The sequence below is a fragment of the Carcharhinus amblyrhynchos genome, chromosome 6 (genome assembly GCF_965287045.1).
Source record: "Carcharhinus amblyrhynchos chromosome 6, sCarAmb.v2.hapA, whole genome shotgun sequence".
In the NCBI taxonomy this organism is placed as follows: Eukaryota; Metazoa; Chordata; class Chondrichthyes; order Carcharhiniformes; family Carcharhinidae; genus Carcharhinus; species Carcharhinus amblyrhynchos.
The window spans coordinates 45,642,673-45,662,959 of record NC_137329.1 but is presented as its reverse complement, the minus strand read 5'-3'; the positions used below and the strand labels follow the sequence as shown (position 1 = coordinate 45,662,959).

Genomic DNA, 20,287 nt, shown 5'->3' with positions numbered 1-20,287 from the left:
TAGTATGCTGTTGGCAGGGTTTTTAACAAGGTGGTAATTAGACTCAGGAAACCAATGTCTCAGTGCAAAAAGGTAAAAATTTATTGAAGACCAGTGATCAATGGGAGAAATTATCTTGATGGTTACAGATACAGAATACCTGGACCTCAAACAAATTCAATAAAAAAAACAATTATACATTTTCTTTATTAGACTCCAAGCTCTTCATTAGTTTAAAATTAATTTCATTTCGTATGCAAACACCAATACAAATCTCTGTCAGTACCTCAGCTAGCTGCATTGTACCTTTGAGCATAATGTTATCTCATTCATCCATCGCTCAGAAAGGATAGTAAGACTAGGGGGCACAGCCTCAAGATAAAGGGGGGGCGGTTTAGAACGGAGTTGAGGAGGAACTTCTTCACTCAAAGGGTGGTGAATCTCTGGAATTCTCTGCCCGCTGAAGTGGTGGAGGCTGCCTCGCTAAATATTTTTAAGACGCGGGTTGATGGGTTTTTGATAAGAGAGGGGATTAAGGGTTATGGGGAGAGGGCGGGAATGTGGAACTGAGCCACGACAGATCAGCCATGATCTTATTGAATGGTGGGGCAGGCTCGAAGGGCTAGATGGCCTACTCCTGCTCCTATTTCTTATGTTCTTATTAAATCTGGACGCTAACTCCCTTGGCTAAAGCTACTTTCCTGTTGCTATGTTACACTAGACTCTACCGTAAAGGTCAAAGTGGATGGTTCCATCGGCTCTTTGCCAAGCTGAATAGACATGTGTTCCCATGTCCAGGGGCATATCTATTCTGTGTCTGGGCAGTGACTGAACCGATTCATTATGTTGCAAAATATATTCCCTCAGAAGAAACTTCCTGGTACAAATTCTGCTAATTAAAGTGACCCCAGCCCTTTGGCTCTTAACAATTCATCTTTACCACCATCCCTTTCAGTAAGTTGCTTGGCTGAAGTGAACAATGATTCATATTATACTTAAAATACATTTAAAATTATCCATCTTTATGTTTTAAAATCACAGTTACTTGTTTAATTCTCTTACTGCATTCACATACATTTAAGCTTTTCTCTTGTTTTAAGAATTATTCTTATATCATCAACTCTTTATTGTTAGCTCTGTCAGTGCCTTATGCGTACTGTCTAAAAACTAAGAATAATGTAAAATAACTGCTTTCATATATAAATCACCCAACACTAAGGGGCAATTTAACATGGCCAATCCACCTAAACCGCACACCTTTGGAGTGTGGAAAGAAACCAAAGCACCCAGAGGAAACCCAAGCAGACACTGTGAGAATGTGCAAACTCCAAACAGTCTCTCAAGGCTGGAATTGAACCCGGGCCCTGGTGATGTGGGGTAGAAGTGCTAACAAGAGAATACCCAAAATTCAATGCAAGTCAAGACACAATGATACACATTAAACTGTCATTCGTAGCTGGCTGTTGTGTGAATCCAGCTGCTGTGGTTGGTTGGTGATATTCTAGTACATAAAAGTAATGTACGATTTATATTACTGGTCAATAAACAGTGGACCCTGATTCTTGTGAAACTCTGCTGTATGTAAGAGTGTCACGGCATATATGTAGCTTTGTGCAAATTTCAGAAGGAGTTAAGATGACTAATTATGTAAAGCAAGATTTTTCTTCCCAGTCCCAGTGTACATCTTTTCTTCCTAACAGCACTGTGGGGTTACCTACATTGCATAGACTGCAGCTTTTCAAGAATGGGGCACCTTAGAGATGGGTAATAAATGCTGGCATAGCAAGCGAAGCCCAAGTCCCACAAATTAATTTTGAAAAATAGAATGTTGGAGTGAGAAATTCCAACAGTGCTTGCAAAAAGAGAAAGGGGGACTTCTGACAGATTCAGCACACTTGCCTTTCCTTGTTGTTAATCAGCAGCTGCGCAAACACATCTGGTTTCAGCTTCAAGAGATATCACATCCAAGCAAAGAAGTGGGAAGAGGTGACAGCAAAAGGTGAGGACGAAATCGATCCACAGAATATGGGCCTCCAGAGTCGACCGACTTCAGAATGGGGGAATAACATGGAGGTGAAGATGAAGATTGTACACTTTGAATGAACAGATACCTTGTGCAGGAAAGGAAGTCTGAGGCTTTTTACGAACTAGAAAATGGAGCTGTTGAATTATGTGGATGGTGAAGTAACATATGTGTTGTGTACTGTGCTGTCACCTTGCCGGGTATCATCTTTAGATGGGAAGTATTTGATACACAGTTCACATTTGATCTGATGGCTCTTCCAATACCTGGGTTAGGACAAAAAAATAGGTTATTTTATAACGAAAGCAAACTACTGTGCATACTGAAAATCCAAACTAAAACAGACAATGCTAGAAATGCTCAGCAGCATCAGTGGAGAGAGAAACAGAGTAATCATTTCTGGTGATCTTTCACCAGAACTGGAAAAAGTTAGCGATTTAATGGGTTTTAAGATTGTACAGAAGCAGTGAAGGAGGGGAGGAAATGTCTGTGACAGGTTGAAGGCAGGAGGGATTAAATAACGTGAGGGATGACACTGCAAGGCAAACAAGAAAATGAATAGATAATTTTTCTGCTTTTTCCATTTACATTTATCTAGACTATTTTTTTCTTAAAGCCATTACCATCTTCATGCTGCAGCCACTGAGAGGGCAGCACTGTGTAGCAGCACCAGGCACATGCAAGACAGGTACAAAGGGAATTAATGTACTAGATTGATTAGTTGATGTCTGCATGCAATGTGGCAATGCTTAATGTATAAATTTAGTTTGGAATGTTTTCTTAATTTTTATTTTAGCATTGTGGGCAACTGGACACAGATGACCAATGATAGAGGGATGGTAGGATGTGAGACTGTTGGTGAATGGGGATCGAATTGGGATTGCATTTCCTGGTATTGCAGTCAGAGAAACCATCCATCGACAGCCCAGCCAGAAAGGGGGCTGAGTTAGGGACCTCCTCACTTCCTCTTCCTCCTGCTCTTCATATTTGGTGGGAAAGGCAGTGCCCTCATCATGGCTCTGTGGAAGGAAACCTGAGTTCTTCTGAGACAGTGGAAGCGTTGTTTCAGTGATATGCCTCATCATGTCTGTGTGGCGGTATTTTATAGAAACTTTGAAAATGGGAGCAGGAGTAGACCATTCGCCCCTTCGAGCCTGCTCTGCCAATAATTATGATCATGGCTGATCATCCAACTCGATCATCTGATCTCCCCCTTCCCCCCTCATAACCTTTGATCCTTTTGCCCCAGTTTCTAACTCCTGCTTGAATTGGATGTGTACTGCTTGTTTTTGTATAGTTTGTGCACTAGATTCATGAGCCCTGTGGTCAGTAGATAGCTCTTGTCACCCTTTGGTTTGTGGTAGCTCTAATATACAGATGGAAAGTGTGTACAGTCACAGAAGAAAGACATAGTGACTGTGCCATGATACTGGGCATACAGCTGAATGACGATGTAGCTTATGGTAACATACCAGCTGCATATATAAGAGTGGAATCTTTTTCAGTTACACACATTTCAAATTGATGTGTATCATAATCTTGTAAATTCTATCAGATTGTCTCTTAACCTCCATCGTTCCAGTGAGAATAAACCAAGTTTCTCCAACATCTCCTCATTGCTAATGCTCTCCATGCCAGGCAACATCCTTTTCTGTCCCCTCTCCAAAGCCTCCACATCTTTCTGGTAGTGTGGCAACCAGAATTGAACACGATATTCCAAGTACGGCTTAAATAAGGTTCTATAAAACTGCAACATGACTTGCCAATTTTTAAAGTCAATGCCCCAGCCAATGAAGGCAAGCATGTTGTATGCCTTCTTGGCTACCTTCTCCAACTGCATTGCCACTTTCAGTGACCTGTATATCTACACACCCAGATTCCTCTGCCTATCAATGATCTTAAAGGTTCTGCTATTTACCGCATATTTCCTATCTGTATTAGACTTTGCAAAATGCATTACCTCACATTTGTCCAGATTAAACTCCATCTGTTATCTTTCCACCCAAGCCTCCAACTGACCAATATCCTGCTGTATCCTCTGATGGTCCTCATCACTACATGCAAATCCACCAACCTTTGTGTTGTCCGCAAACTTACTAATTAGTCCAGATATATTTTCCTCCAAATTATTTATTTATATATTACAGACATGCAAAGGCCCCAAAACTGGGGAGTACCACTTGTCATGGCCCTCCATTCAGAAACCCACTCTTCCACTGTCTTCTATGACCATGCTAGTTTTGTATCCACCTTGCCAGCTCACCGATGATCCCATGCGACTTCACCTTCTGCACTAGTCTGCCATGAGGAACCTTGTCAAAGGCCTTACTGAAGTCCATGTAGACAACATCCACTGCCCTACCCTCGTCAATCATCTTTGTCTCTTCCTCAAAAAACTCGATCAAGTTAGTGAGACATGACCTCCCCTTTACAAAATCACGTTGCCTCTCACTAATGCGTCCACTCATTTTCCAAGTGGGAGTAAATCCTCTGTCAAAGAATCCTCTCCAATAATTTCCCTACCACTGACATAAGGCTCACCGGCCTGTAATTACCTGGATTATTCTTGCTATTCTTCTTAAACAAAGGAACAACATTGGCTATTCTCCAATCCTCTGAGACCTCTCCTGTAGTGGAGATGCTGGCATTGGACTGGGGTAAACACAGTAAGAAGTCTCACAACACCAGGTTAAAGCCCAACCAGTTTATTTGATAGTAGTAAACCCACAAGCTTTCGGAAACGCTGTTCCTTCGTCAGGTGTGTGGAAGGTTCTGATGAGAACTGGTTGGACTTTAACCTGGTGTTGTGAGACTTCTTACTGTGTGTACCTCTCCTGTAGCCAGTGAGGATGCAAAGATTACTCTCAAGGCTCCAGCAATTGCTTTCTTTGCCTCTCTCAGTATTTTGGGATATATCCCATCAGGCCCTGGGGACTTGTCTACCTTAATGTTTCTCAAGAACCTCAATACCTCCTCTGTTTTGATGTCAACATGACTCAGCTTATCAATACACCCTTCCCAGATTCATCATCCACCAAGTCCTTCTCTTTGGTGAATACTGATGCAAAGTACTCATTTAATACCTTGCCCATTTCCTCTGGCTCCATGCATAGATTCCCTTCCTTATCCTTGAGTGGGCCAACCCTCTCCCTGAATATCCTCTTGCTCTTTATATATGTATAAAAAACCTTGGAAATTTCCTTAATCCTACTGGCCAAAGATTTTTCGTGACCCCTTTTAGCCCTCCTTACTCCTTATTCCTGAGTTTCTACTTTCCTTGTATTCCACATTGTGTGTTCCCAACATCCTAGCCTTGACAAATGTTTTCTTTTTCTCTTTGACTCACAATGTCTCTCATTATTCAAGGTTCCCAAAACTTGCCATACTTATCCTTCATCCTTACAGAAATGTGCTGGTCTTGAATCTCTATCAACTTATACTTGAAAACCTCCCACATGCCAGATGTTGATTTGTCCTCAAATATCTGCCCCCAATCTATATTCTTTGGTTCCTGTCTAATATTGTTGTAATTAGCCTTCCCCCAGTTTAGCTTAACTTGAGGACTGCATTTGTCTTTATCCGTCAGTATCTTAAAGCTTACTGAGTTGTGGTCACTGTTTCCTGTCCTTCCCTTAACCTAGTCTCTGTAATAGCAACAACATCATAATTCCACTCACTAATCCAAGTTCTGAGTTCATCTGCCTTACCTGTTATGCTTCTCGCATTGAAACAAATGCTCTTCAGTCCACCAGATCCTCTTTAATTAGCAACCACACCCTGCCTGCTCTTTCTCTGAGTCTTCCTGGCCCTACTCGCTGGTTCTCTTTCGGTTAATTCACCTTTGCTTCGGTTCCCACTCCCCTGCCAAATTAGTTTAAATCTCCTGTCTGACACTAGCAAACCTCCTGGCCAGAATATTTATGCTTTTCCAGTTTAGATGCAACCTGTCCTTCTTGTACAGGTTCCACCTACCCTGGAAGAGACCCCAATGGTCCAGATATCCGAAACCTTTCCTTCTACACCAGCTGTTTAGCTACGTGTTGAGCTGCACTATCTTCCTATTCCTAGCCTCACTGGCACGTGGCACAGGGAGTAATCCTGAGACTATAACTCTAGAGGTCCTGCTGTTTAACTTTCTATCTAACTTCCTAGACTGCTGCTGCAGGACCTTATCACTCTTCCTACCTATGTCATTATGTAACACAACTCTGGCTGTTCAACCTCTTCCTTCAGCATGCTTTCTGCCTGTTCAGAGACATCCTGGACTCTGGCACCAGGGAGGCAACATACCATCCTAGAGTCTCTTTCATGTTCCAGAAGCACCTGCCTGCATCCCTAACCATAGAGTCCCTTTTAACTATTGCTCTAGTGCCCTTTGTCCCTTCAGTGCAGAAGGAGGCCATTTGGCCCATCGAGTCTGCACCTAGCGCATTCAAACAAACCAGGTCCTTTTCCCTTAACCCCACATATTTACCCTGCTCATCCCCCTGACACTAAGGGTCAATTGAGCATGGACAATCAACCTAACCGGCACATCTTTGGAGTGCGGGAGGAAACCGGAGCATCCAGAAGAAACCCACACAGGCATAGAGAGAACATGTAAACTCCATGCAGACAATGACCCGAAACTGGAATTGAACCCGGGTTCCTGGTACTTTGAGCAGCAGTGCTAACCACTGTGCCACTGTGCTGCCCCTTGACTTATGTGTCTTTAAGAGAGGAAGTTTGCTGAATAGTTGAGCTCCAAAATGGCATCACTGGCATCAGATGAACATTAGATGCTGATTGACGTCACAATCTGATTACTCTGTTAGTGAGTGTTCCCAGTTTGTGCCAGCCCTGTGGAGATGCCAATTTGGAGCCATAGTAGCCAATTATAGTGCCAAAAATGTGGGTGTTAAGGAGTCACGTTTTGTGGCCTTAGCTTTGATCTGTGTGTTGCTAAAAACCCTTTGAAATTTAGAAGACAATCTAGAACCCAATGCACGTTTCCTGGACTTCCATAGCAGACATATATAAGGCACAGTGATGGTTACCAATGGTGTCTCATAAATAATTTTAATGTAGCTTGATAGTCGGTAATGAGTATTAAATGTTTGTAGCTCTTGGCAGTTCCTTAGACGCTACATTTATTTGTGATCATTATTATTAATATAGAGTCATTCATACAGCACGGAAAGGGACTATCCCCCTCGCGGTTCACAGTATTTCAATAATTAGCCCCATCCTCTCCAGGTTAGCAATGGAACAAAAGAAAATCATCCAAAATTTCCACTTCTCCCATTTAACAATAGGTGCTGAGATGTGATTGTCCTGTGAAGAAAGGATTGTCCTTGGCTTTACTGACTCCACAGTAAACAGTCTGTGGAAACACTGGTGGGATTTTCCAGCTGTGCTCGCCTCAAAACTGGAAAATCCCTCCTGAGATCAATGGACCTTTGCATGGTCCACCCCACCCCAGCCCCTGCCCGCTATAATTCCCTTAGTGGGTGGGACGGGAGAATTTCCCCTTTGTATCTGCTCAGTTATGTTGGGTGGGCAAAATAATGGAGGGTGACAGTAATAATGAATTCGGGCCCCATCATCATTATTGAACTTTGAGGAAAGGTGGTGAAGATTTAGAAATGTGGCAAGACGTAAGTACCGACAACATTTAAAATCTATCAAATACCTTCAACCATTCTGTTTATACCTGACAATGTTAAATGCTGATGGTTAAACTACAATTGGCCAATGGAAACTTACCTAAGGAAACCGATAACTGCAATTATGATGATTAAGACACCGCAGACAACAACAATTACTGTTATGATGACAACCTTTCGCTTCTCTGCAACTTTATCTGTGTGAAATATTAAAAAGAAACCAGTCTGTTATAGTGAAACATTTGTGAAACAATAACTAAGTGATATTACAGGGGAACTCTGCCCTAACAATGACAGGGTAGCAGTCCACAGCTTGATGGCCGTCATTGATGGTACTGAAGGAACTCTGAGCTGGAACCTGATAATTAAGCAATCATGGCTCAACATCTATAAGTTGTAGTATAGAAGGAGCTCATGTTTATCTATAAGTGTCACAGGTAAGCTTACATTAACACTGTAATGAAGTTACTGTGAAAATCCCCTAGTCACCACACCCCAGTGCCTGTTTGGGTACACCAAGGGAGAATTTAGCATAGACAATGCGCCTAACCAGCACGTCTTTCAGACGGCAGGAGGAAACCAGAGCACCCAGAGGAAACCCACACAGACATGGGGAGAACGGACAGACAGTGACCCAAGCTGGGAATCAAACCCAGGTCCCTGGTGCTGTAAAACAGCAATGCTAACCACTGTGCCACCCTGCCGCTCAAACCCAATCTGTTAATGTATGTTTGTGATGATTCAGTTTCCGTGATGATTCAGTTTCCATTATGATTCTGCTAATTTTTTGATGCTTTAGGTAATTTCTTCTCCAATAATCTCAGCCATTGCCAGAAGTTTAAAAACCCGATAGCTTTCAGGGGAGCCTAGAACAAAGAGCCATGGGTACACTGAGGGCGAATTTCCCATTTCAGATGAGATGAGGAAGAATTTCTTCTAGCAGGTCAGTCATTTTTGGAATTCTCTTTCCCTGAATGAAGTGGAGGCTGGGTCATTGAATAGAATCAAGGTTGAGATGAGCTATAGGTGAGTCAAGAGTTATGGAGAGATAGGCAAGGAAGTGAAGTTCACAGTCAGATCAACAATGACCTTATTAAATGGTGGAGCAGGCTCGAGGGCCTGAATAACCTATTCCTGCTCTGATTATTTAATGATCTTACAGTGTGCTTAACCATACTCTATTTAATCTGGGTTATTTGAAACTGACTCTCATGCTCCATTCCTGATTACTCACATTTCTCACCTTGGTTGGTGGAAATATTCTCAAGAATTGATGTTACTGGATGATAGTCGATCTAGACATAGCACAGGGCAGCAGAGTGGCACAGCGCCAGGGATCTGGGTTCGATTCCTGGCTTAGGTCACTGTCTGTGTGAAGTCTGCACATTCTTTTGTGTCTGCATGGCTTTCCTCCAGGTGCGCCAGTTTCCTCCCACAGTCTGAAATACATGCTGGTTAGGTGCATTGGCCATGCTAAATTCTCCCTCAGTGTACCCAAACAGGCACCGAGTGTGACGACTAGGGGATTTTCACAGTAACTTCATTGCAGTGTGAATGTAAGCCTATTTGAGACACTAATAAATACATTTTAAGGCCATGTGATGGGGAGGTAACCATTGACATTTTAAAATTGATAAGTAACTTTAAAAATATAAATAAACCCTTTGTTCACTAATGAAAACACGGAAAGTGTATTATTACAAACACTAATGCCTTCAGAGTGAGTCCAAGTGAGAGGAGAGCAATTCCAGAATTCCTAAAATGATCAGCTAGTCTACTTGGTGTTTCCGTGAATTATAGTGCTGCCATCTAAGAGAACAGGACAGTGAATTCCAAGCTACCTTGGCATCTGGGTGCTGCAGAACTCCATGCTCTCGTCAAAGGGTCGCAGGTTAAAGTCGAAGGTCCAACAAGTTCAAATCCAGCGTGACATTCAAAATGGAGGGTTGTGTTGCAAAAGAAGAAGTGTGCTCTTTCCACTTTGGGAACCCCTCCACAAGGAACTTCTGTGGAAAACAGGAAGATACAACTTTAACAGATTCCTGGAATGCTAACATCCTTTTAGGTGCTGGGGTAGACAGAGTCAGAGCAGAATACCGCAGGGCTTGCATTACTAAGATTTCTACCAATTGTTTTCTTTGTCCTCTAACCAACCTGATGACTCAGTTCCGTGAGGGGATCAGCTATTTAACTGCCTCATGTTTTTATTTGCTATGGATGTCGCACCTTCTATAAATTTAATGTCAGCAAAGTTCAGCATTTCCCTCTCAAGGGGTGTACTTGGGAAAAAGACTATCTGCGGACCAACGTCTCAAACCCAAGACAAAAGTCATGGTTTATCAGGCAGCACTGATCCCAGCGCTACTGTATGCTTTGAAGACAATGTACAGCAGGTACCTCAGAGTACTGGAGAAGTACCACTAGCGGCATCTTCCCAAGATCCTCCAAATCTGATAGCAAGAAAAGCAGTCAACAGTAGCATTCTCTCCCAAGACAACTTACATTGAGATGATAATCACTCGAAATCCACTAGGCTGGACTAGACAGATCCTAAATGAACACTTTGCATCAGTGTTCACCAAGGAGAAGGGCATAGAGGATAGTGAGATTAGTGTGGAGCATGCATTTTGAGATAAAAAAAAAGTGGTGTTGGATCTCTTGAAGAGCGCTAAGGTAGATAAGTTCCCGGGGCCCAATGGGATCGACCCCAGGGTATTGAGGAAGGCAAAAGAAGAGATTGCTGTGGCTCTAACAAAAGTCTTTGTATCCTTGTTAGCTACTAGAGAGGTCCCCAGAGACTGGCAAGTAGCCAGTAATCCAGGAAATACAAGACCGGTGAGTCTCACGTTGGTGATTAGGAAGCTGAAGGAAAGGATTCCTTGGGGATTGAGCTTGTGTGCATTTGGAAGAGCATGGCCTAATTAGGGAAAGTCAGCATGGCTTTGTCTGGGGCAGGTCATGTCTTATTAACTTGATTAATTTTTTCAAGGAGGTGACAAAAGTAATCGATGAAGGTAGAGCAATGGATGTTGTGTGCATGCATTTTAGTAAGGCTTTTGACAAGGTCCTTCGTGGTTAGTTCATCCAGAAGAAAAAGATGTATGCGATCCACAGTGATTTGTCTGCTTGGATTCAGAATTGGTTCGCCCATTAAAGTCAGAGAGTAGTGGTGGAAGTGTGTTTTTCTGGCTGGAATTCCATGACTAGTTGTGTTCTGCTGGAATCTGCACTGGGGCCTCTGCTGTTTGTGATACATATAAATGACTTGGATGAAAACTTAGATGGGTGGGTTAGTAAGTTTGCAGACAACACAAACATTGGTGAAGTTGTGAATAGTGTAGAAGATTGTCAAGGGATACAGTGGGATATAGATCAGCTGCAGATATGGGCAGAGAAATGGCAGATGGAGTTTAATCTGGGCAAGTATGAGGTTTTGAACTTCAGGAGATTAAATATAAAGGGTAAGTATACAGATAATGGCAGGACATTGAACAGCATTGATGTACAAAGGGATCGTAGGGTTCAAGCCCATAGCTCTCTAATTTTAGAGAGCTATGGGCTTGAACCTAAGCCACAGAAATAAATATGGTGAACAGAAGCCACAGAAGTAAATATGGTGATAAAGAAGGCATATGGCATGTTTAACTTTACTGGTTGGGGCATTGAGTACAAGAGTCAGGATGTCATGTTGCAGCTTTATAAAACTTTGGTTAGGCAACACTTAAGAATATTACATTCAATTCTGGTCACCACAATACAGGAAGGATGGGGAGGCTTTGGAGAAGGTGCAAAAGAGGTTTACTGGATTAGGGAGTGTAAGCTATAAGGAGAGGCTGGACAAACTGGGGTTATTTTCTCTGGAGCAGCAGAGGATGAGGGGAGACCTGATAGAAGTCTATAAAATTATGAGAGACATAGATAAGTTGACAGTCAGAATCTTTTTTCCAGAGTCAAAATGTCTAGTACTAGAGGGCATGCACTTAAGATGAAAGAGGCAAAGCTCAAAGGAGATTATGAGGCAAATTTTTTACAGAGTAGTAGATGTCTGAAATGCCTCGCCAGTGGTAGTAGAGCAGGCAGGTATGATAGGAACTTTTAAGATTAGCACATGAATATGCAAGGAAACGAGGGATATGGACCAAGTGCAGGCAGAAGGGATTAGTTTAATTCTGTGTCATGTTTGGCACAATATTGTGGGCCAAAGTGACTGTTCCTGTGCTGTACTATTCTATGTTCTATAACATGTTGTTTGTATGCCTGACACCAGATTCTTAAAGCAATTGCTCTACCCAGAACACAGTTGTAGCTGGAGACACCTAGCAGCACCATGGAAATTCTTTAAGGATAACCTCAAGTCATCCCTGATGAGGTCATGATAATTCCTGTCTTGTGTATGAACAAAATGGAAAAGGCACTGAGAGACTTGATCAGGAATGTGCAGAGATGAAGTTGAGGTGTCAGAGGAAGTGCCATCTACACAAGCCTTCAAGCATCACCTGTCTTGCACATAGCACAGTCTGTACATCCCACATTGGATTTATTAACCATCTCAGAGCTCATTGAACTGGAGTGCAAGTAAGTTATCCTCAATAAGAGGGACTATCTGAGGGAAGAAAGCATTGAGTGGGTGTACGCTGGATGGGGTATGCATTAGGTAAGGATGCACACTATGCTCTGGGTGCAACAAAAACAGAAAATGCTGGTAAACCTCAGTAGGTCTGACAAGTATGTGCAATGGGTGTATATTGGACAGGGTGTATATCTGGCATAGGGTTTACATTAGGTACAGTGTATGCATTGGATGAGGATGTACCTTGAGCAAGGGGTGCTATCTGGCATGGGGTGTACATTGGAAACTCGGTGTATTGGGCTTGAGTATATTGGGTGAGAGTATATATTGGGCCAGAGTGTATAAATTGGGGTGCGCTATTGGTTGGGGGGAGAGGGGGTTTATAGCATGGGGTTATATCATGTTGGAAGGTACATTGTGCAGGACCAGTGTATCAGGCAGTGGGAGCATCAGTCAGGGGTGTAAGAGATGAGGTAGTTTATACCCCTTCTGTTACTTATGCGGATGTGCTAGTCAGAAAGGTTAGAAGAGGCTGTTGAGTGGATTTTCCCACCAGAAAATCAGACATCCGTACTTCACATCCGCCTTGTCCCGATCTTGCTTCCTACTCTCCCCTCATCCCACCGTACCCCCTCTCTCCTCCTAGTTCCACCCATTTTGTCCCATACCTTCTCTATCCAGCCGTGGTGCCCTGATCCCATTCTCCCCTCTTCATCTCCTTCTTCCTCCTCATATCCTGTTCCTCCACCTCTGTGCCTCACCTTAATCTCACTCTTTTATCTGGTTTTAGAATTGGCAGTGACAGCCACTGACCTGTGAGGTCCTCTCTCCAGACAGACAGATTGAGTGAAGGGATGACGGAGCTGTTGCAGCGTACAAAGTCGTTGGGATACCGATTCAGTGATAACACATCCACTGGTATTCTCTGAATCCCGGTGTTATCACATATGATTCTGGACAGGGTGGTTTTGCGCAGCTCTTCTTTCTGCTGTTTGGTAAACACGCCTTTGTTTTCCCACCAGAACCTAATGAGAAAAATGCAGCAGTCAGGCCCAGGGCTTGGAGAAAGTACTCACTGAAAACTGCAAATGCTGTAAATCTGATATGAAAGCAGAAAATGCTAGAAATATTCAGCAGGTCAGGCGGCATGTGTGGAGAGAGAAACAGAGAGCAGAATTTTCCTGTTCCCACCCACCACCACCACCACCACGCTTGGTGGTAGGTGGGTGTGGAGAATCTACTATCAGGCAAAACCTGGAAACCTGCCGGTGTGAAAATACATTGTGGCTGGGATTTCCTACCGTCGTGACCACCGTTTACATTTCACAAAGGCTCATTAAATAGCTGCCCGCTGGAATCTCTCCACACCTTCCAATCTTGCGTCAGGCCAGCGGGAAATAACCTCAAACTCATTTGAAAAAGAGATTTGATTTGATTTATTATTGCCACATGTATTAGCATACAGCAAAAAGTATTATTTCTTGCACGTTATACAGACAAAACATACTGTTCATAGAGAAGGAAATGAAAGAGTGCGGAATGTAGTATAACAGTCATAGCTAGGGTGTAGAGAAAGACCAACTTAATGCAAGATAAGTACATTCAAAAGTCTGACAGCAGCAGGGAAGAAGCTGTTCTTCCATCGGTTACTATGCAACTTCAGACTTTTGTATCTTTTTCCCGACTTTTGCCAAGAGTGTCATATACAAGGTGGAGCCCCGTTCCACCTTGTGGAGGGCTTTGAGGTGAATGCAACATATATAGTCTATCAGCCATATCGTTGTGGTGCTCCTGCAGCGTTAAATGTTTCTCGCTACGGCTGAAAGGTTTGTTCCCTCCAGCTCCATGTTGAACTGGTCTTTATGGACCTCAGTGTGCTGCGGGTCTCCCCTTTTACAAACTGGGATCAGTACTGCGCCTGGAGTTGGGGAGTGCAGGCATGCCTTGTTCTTGCTGACTGACCGCATTGTCTGCAAGGACAGAACAGTGCTGTGGGACTCAGGCACCCTCTGCTTTGATTGACCAAGGGTGGATACGAGATGAGGGTGAGGCTGACCAAGACCAAGGAGGGTAATGGGGAAGGAAAGCTGTCCAAAGGTGGGTCAGGGGTGGGGGGACGGTATGACAAGGGAGCATGATGGCAGGCAAAGGGGCAAGGAGGTGGATGAGGATGACGAATAATAAAAGGCGGTGGCAAGACCAAAGGCTTGGAAGCCGGACTTTGACAACAGTGCATGAAATGCTAACAAACAAGGGTCTGAAAGGTTTACCACATCATTTACTTTGAGGGGTGCACGCAAACTCCAGAGTAGAGGTTGGGGCTTTATATGGCACATTAGGGATGGTTTGCACCAACACTTGGAAGTTGGGGGGGTGGTTATAGTGTGATTTGGGAGCGTCACTCTTGTCCTTCGTCCCCTTTGGGAAAGGGGAACTATGTCCAGATTCCTGTTTTGGTTCAGGAGCCTTGCAGACAGGAGTCACAGTGCAGACACTCCTCCTGTAAAATAGAAAGAGTCATGGATAATAGGCAGTCTAAGGGCTATGTGGACCTCACAGCTTAAAGTCAGAGATAAGAGACAATGCAGAAGAGCAGTGGGCAGGTGGCAGGAGCAGTGATTGGAAGCATGGCGTAGTCTAGCTGCAGGGAGGGGCAAGAGCTGTGTGCTCTGCAAGAAAACAGCACAGCATGCTGCACTGTAGTCAATGTCTGGGATCTGTACCATATTGCAGGGGGAATAGTGATGGTGACTGGGGATATATACAGCCTGTAAATAGAGAAGACCTATGGGAGGAAGGTACATGCAAAACTGCCATGGTGGAGAATCATCTCTGTAGATGGCAGAGTACACAGCCTCCAGATTGAGTGGGTAGAGGTTGACATGGGGCATGACTGCTTTGTAGGTTATGGTTTGGGGCAGAGGAGATGGGGGGGAAGCTCAGAATGTCCATGATGGCATCCAGAATGTCTCCCATTAATAGAACATAGAACATTACAGCGCAGTACAGGCCCTCCGGCCCTCGATGTTGCGCCGACCAGAGGAACCAATCTAATGACCCTCTAACCTAAACTATTCCAATGTTATCCATATGCCTATCCACTGACCATTTGAATGCCCTTAAAGTTGGCAAGTCCACAGCTGCTACAGGCAGGGCAATCCACGCCTTTACTACCCTCTGAGTAAAGAACCTACCTCTGACATCCGTCCTATAATTACCACCCCTAAATTTAAAGCTATGTCCCCTCATGTTGGCCATCACCATCTGAGGAAAAAGGCTCTCACTGTCCACCCTATCTAACCCTCTGATCATCTTGTATGCCTCAATTAGGTCACCTCATAAGCTTCTTCTCTCTAATGAAAATAACCTCAAGTCCTTCAGCCTTTCCTCGTAAGACCTTCCCACCATACCAGGCAACATCCTGGTAAACCTCCTCTGCATCCTTTCCAATGCCTCCAATCCTTCTTATAATGCAGCGACCAGAACTGTACGCAATACTCCAAGTGCGGCCGCACCAGAGTTTTGTACAGTTGCAACATGACCTCATGGCTCCGAAATTCAATCCCTCTACCAATAAAAGCTAACACACTGTACGCCTTCTTAACAACCTTATCAACTTGGGTGCCAACTTTCAGGGAGCTATGCACATGTACACCGAGATTAATGGGGGAGGCTGAAGAGTGAGGGAAGAAGGGTTGAACTCTGTCCTGAAGTACAGGTGTAGGAGCACCACCTTGAGATCCCAAAACAATGGCAGCATGCAAAATCAAAAGTCGAATTGGTTCTGTCTGGGAGAAGAATGGTGCAGTGTGGGAAGACTACAACACTGGGCTATGGGGTTCCTTCTTGGAATGCATGCTCATGTCTTGTGCCATTACAATGGATAGGATCTCAAAAGAGAGAGATCCCACTGACAGGAAGCATCAGAAAGCCAATCAGTTCATTCAGTGCTGCTAAAGAGATAGACAGAACTCAATAGCCTCCCATCAAAGTTTCAACATACAGTCAAAGAAGTTTACAGAATAGAAACAGGTCCTTCAGCCCAATTTGTCCATGCCACCCTTTTTTTTAAACCACTAAGCAATTGCCCATGTTTGGCCTATATTCCTCTATTCTCATCTTATCTATGTAACTGTCTAAATGCTTTTTAAAAGACAAAATTGTACCCGCCTCTACTATTGCCTCTGGCAGCTTGTTCCAGACACTCACCACTCTCTTTGTGAAAAAATTGCCCTGCTGGACACTTTAGTATCTCTCTCCCCTCTCATCCTTAAACCTATGCTCTCTAGTTTTAGACTCCACTACTTTTGGGAAAAGATATTGACGATCTAACTCTGCAACATGGCAGAGTATAAGATAGGACTATGGAGTGAAGACTGCAGATTCTGGGTGAGGTCTATAACTAGGTCTCTTAGGGGTGGAATTGGTTCCTAGATCGGAGACTGAAGCCTAGAGTAGACTTGATAATCTAAGGAACTTTGAGAAGCAGATCCACAATATTCTGGAGCACCATTGATGACAGTCAGTGCACTTGGTTTATTACTAATTGGACCTGTAGGATTATAGTGGGCTCCGGTGTTAAACATCCAAGAAAGACACAGTATTTACAGGAAGTTACTGGAGCTTGGTCACCCCAGATGTGTTTGACAACCCAAAGTTAGGATTCTTCCAGTCTGTTTCTGATAAACATAAAAACCATTGTTCCAATGAATAGGGTGGTTCTTGTCAGCTGCACAGAACTTCTGCTTGTTAAACTCGAGCAGTACTCTCGCACACACCTGAGGATCTTTAAATCATGGGTCTTGCAAGTATCTTGTAAACTGCACACTTTGCCCTTTCTTCCATAATTCTGTATCCCAACAGAGAAGATGTAGATTAATTACTTGGCTTTAAGAGAGTGTGGTACTTCCCCCTGTTTATCAAGCACAAGGGATAAAAGGTGTGTAGCTTGGTTTGGACTTTGCTGGGCTAAAGGAAAAGATATTGAGCATAAATTGTAAAAGTGCCTGTTCATTGAAATGAACTCTGACCCCTCCACAAAAAAACTAACAACTCTACATTTCAATGTAGACTGTTGTAGCTAAGGGCTGGAAATTTCCATACACACCTGTCCCCATCCCTCAGAACCTGAAATTGCTTCCCAAGAAGGCAGGCCAGCAGTTCTCCAACGCGAGCTTTAGGCAATAATGGTTCTGCTATTGCACCGATCCACACATCTATGTTGTGGGGTGTCTTGTACACTGACATGAATTTCTCGGCCACGTGCGTGCTGTTAAATATCTGTATTAATTCTGAGATATTCCTGGCTTCCTGCAGTCCGCAGAACCGTCTCCAGGCATTGTAACCTAAAGAAGAAAGAAAAGATGACCAAACTGCTACTTGAAAATAAGTTAGCTATGTACATAGCTTTAGGAATCACTGTAGATATCTTTAATTTGCGTGACGTGAATGGAAAAACACACTGGTACCTAGCTGTAGGTGCTGGGATGCTGCATAAGGGTTGTTTGGCTGTTAGTTGCACTTCGCGGCTAGGCTAATTGTTGCCTAGGTGGCAAAATTTGTGCAGGGGGAAGGCAAAAAACTGCCACTTTGAAGAAAAATAAACAAATAAATCAGAACTGAATGTCAGCTAGATTTGTACTGATGAGCAAATAGCAAATTTGTTTCCAGCAGTTTAGGTTATCCATCCCGAAAGGAAGAGATTGTGTTTAATACTTAAGCTGTGATTTCCTTTTAGAAATAGTGTTAACATTTTATCTTGATTACAGGATAGAAAAATAGCAGGAGAAATATGAATTGAATATAATCACTGCTATGCTTTATTGATGGACTATCATCATTTTTATTCAATTGTATTTGTACTATTGTGATGATATTGTGCCTTTGAGAAATGTATTTTATATCTGTTTCTTGTGACGGACATGTTAATCATAGAATCTCTACAGTGCAGAAGGAGATCATTTGGCCCATTAAGTCTGCACCAGCCTCAATCCCACCCAGGCCCTATTCCCATAATCCCACACATTTATCCTGCTAATCCGCTGACACTAGGGTCAATTTAGCATGGCCAATCCGCCTAGTCTGCATGCCTTTGGACTGTGGAAGGAAACTGGAGCACCCAGAGGAAACCCACACAGACATGGGGGGAATGTGTAAACACAGACAGTGACCTGAAGATTGGAATTGAACCTGGATCCTTGGCATTGAGGCAAGATTCAACTCTGTTTAAATGGTGCTGCTTTGTCTGCTCCAGGCAGCCCACCACTGAGAATGCAAAAGAATAATTGCTCCTTGTTATTGGGGTGTTTGTTTTAATCTGAGCTAATGCAGTTTTGTTGATTTTTTTTGGACTGCCCCCTGGGTTTCAGCGTGGGTTTTAATTAGGTTGATAGCGCATCATGTGCTAAAGGGAGGAGCCAGGCATACAGAGGAAAATGAGCAGGCAGTTTCTGTTTGGAAGGAGTTTGGAAGTTTGCAAGGAACAGCAGCTTTTCTTTCTCTCTCTGGAGATTGAAGTCTGGCACCTGCTAGAAAATAGGTATCTCTCCAGAGGTGTTCTGGAGTTGTGAGGACCAGCATCCCACGTGTAAACCTGTTGTTTGCTCAATGATTTTGAAGAGGATTTTACGTCGATAAGGAATATTGTTAAATTGGAACCAACAGAGATAGGCTAGCAATCAAGAATTATATCTTGTCATCGTTAAGTATTTTAACTGGTAATAGTTAAACTGTATTGTTAAATAAAGTTTGTTTTAATAAAAGCTTCCTAGTGTGTCAGTAGAATCACACTTGGAATCTCATCCTCAAATTAATGCCAAAATCAAAAATAGTTGGATATAGTTTAACTTCACAATATACAGTGGAGTTTCTGACCTGGTCCCTAATACAATGTAGCTGTAGCTGAATGCTGTGTATGTTTTACCAGCCTCTACAAATGAGTTGACATCTACCTATTGTGATGATGCACTAGTACACATGCCAATTCATCAGGTCCCAACATATTCAAGCCTTGCTTGCTCCAAAAACTCAAATCCAAATGAATCTAATTCACGGTCCCCACAAAAGAGTCACACTAGATCGAAGCTGACAACAACAAGCATTACACCTCATCTCGGGCTTGATCTTGCGTTTGATCTTAGCCAGTAAGTGAACATATTGGGGTAATTTCAGATATTATAGATGTATTAACCATTTATGTGTGGAATGCTTTGGGGGATCAATGTGTTTAGCAATTCTATTTAATTAGCCTTGTGCAGGGGAAGATGATGAGTTGTGAGAAATCATCACAGAAGCAACTTGAGTTATATCTCAAAATACTTCTTTAAAACGATCAGCCATTTCTTATAACACCAGCTCAAATTTAACATGTTTAGTGATAATACAGGTATTTGTCAAATGTATATTTGAATGTCCCACATGAATTATAAAAATTGTAATGCTCCCATTCTTTAGTACATCATTGTCTCTCCCAAAGTCCAGATTTCTAGTATTTAAGTCATCATGCAATGTGACTGTAAAAAAGTTAATATATTCTTTTAAAGATTGTTTTAAAATTTATTTGTCTATTCAGTGTGTGTGAAGAATGGGTGCTGATGGTTAATCAGAAATGTCAGTTCCACATTTTAAACCAACAGAAAGCTCCTGGTTGATCTTGCAGTGCTGCAGGTGTTGAGGTTTGGTGGGAGGCGTGAGGGCAGTGTGCAGGATTCTAATGAGTAGCACTGCAGAATAGCGCAAGGCTGAGACTAGAATGAAGGCAGATAACAACAACCTGTGAGTAATTCATTTTTGTAAATTAATTGGAGGGTGGAGGGCAGGCTTCAGGCTAAAAGTTCACTTAGGATAGCGATCAGCCTTGCACCGGCCCTGCACACTGCGGGTAAAGGGTGGTTCTACTAAACTAAACTACTACCATGTACTAGGCATCAAGTGGGCTTCTAATGGCACTTTAATCTATTGCCAGGTACCACTTGATATCTTTCTTTATGGTTGAGAGTTTGAGTTCTGGAGGGTGGGGCTTACGCATGGACTCCAAGAAAGATGTGCAGGTTAGGTGGATTGGCCATGATA

General features: G+C 43.0%; 1 protein-coding gene across 2 annotated transcripts in view; it reads right to left on the bottom strand.

Moving 5' to 3' along the window:
* Positions 1-644: 644 nt before the first annotated feature.
* The window catches only part of LOC145343871 (myeloperoxidase-like), a 73,299-nt gene continuing 53,656 nt past the window's right edge, over positions 645-20,287 (bottom strand). For both annotated transcript variants that reach the window (XM_080190344.1, XM_080190345.1), the window contains exons 12-16: positions 17,325-17,562; positions 13,031-13,242; positions 9,489-9,653; positions 7,748-7,844; positions 645-2,268 (exon numbers count right to left, since the gene is read on the bottom strand). In XM_080190344.1, the coding sequence (XP_080046470.1) occupies positions 2,148-2,268; positions 7,748-7,844; positions 9,489-9,653; positions 13,031-13,242; positions 17,325-17,562 (833 nt within the window). In that variant the 3' untranslated portion in view covers positions 645-2,147. The remainder of the gene's footprint in view (positions 2,269-7,747; positions 7,845-9,488; positions 9,654-13,030; positions 13,243-17,324; positions 17,563-20,287) is intronic.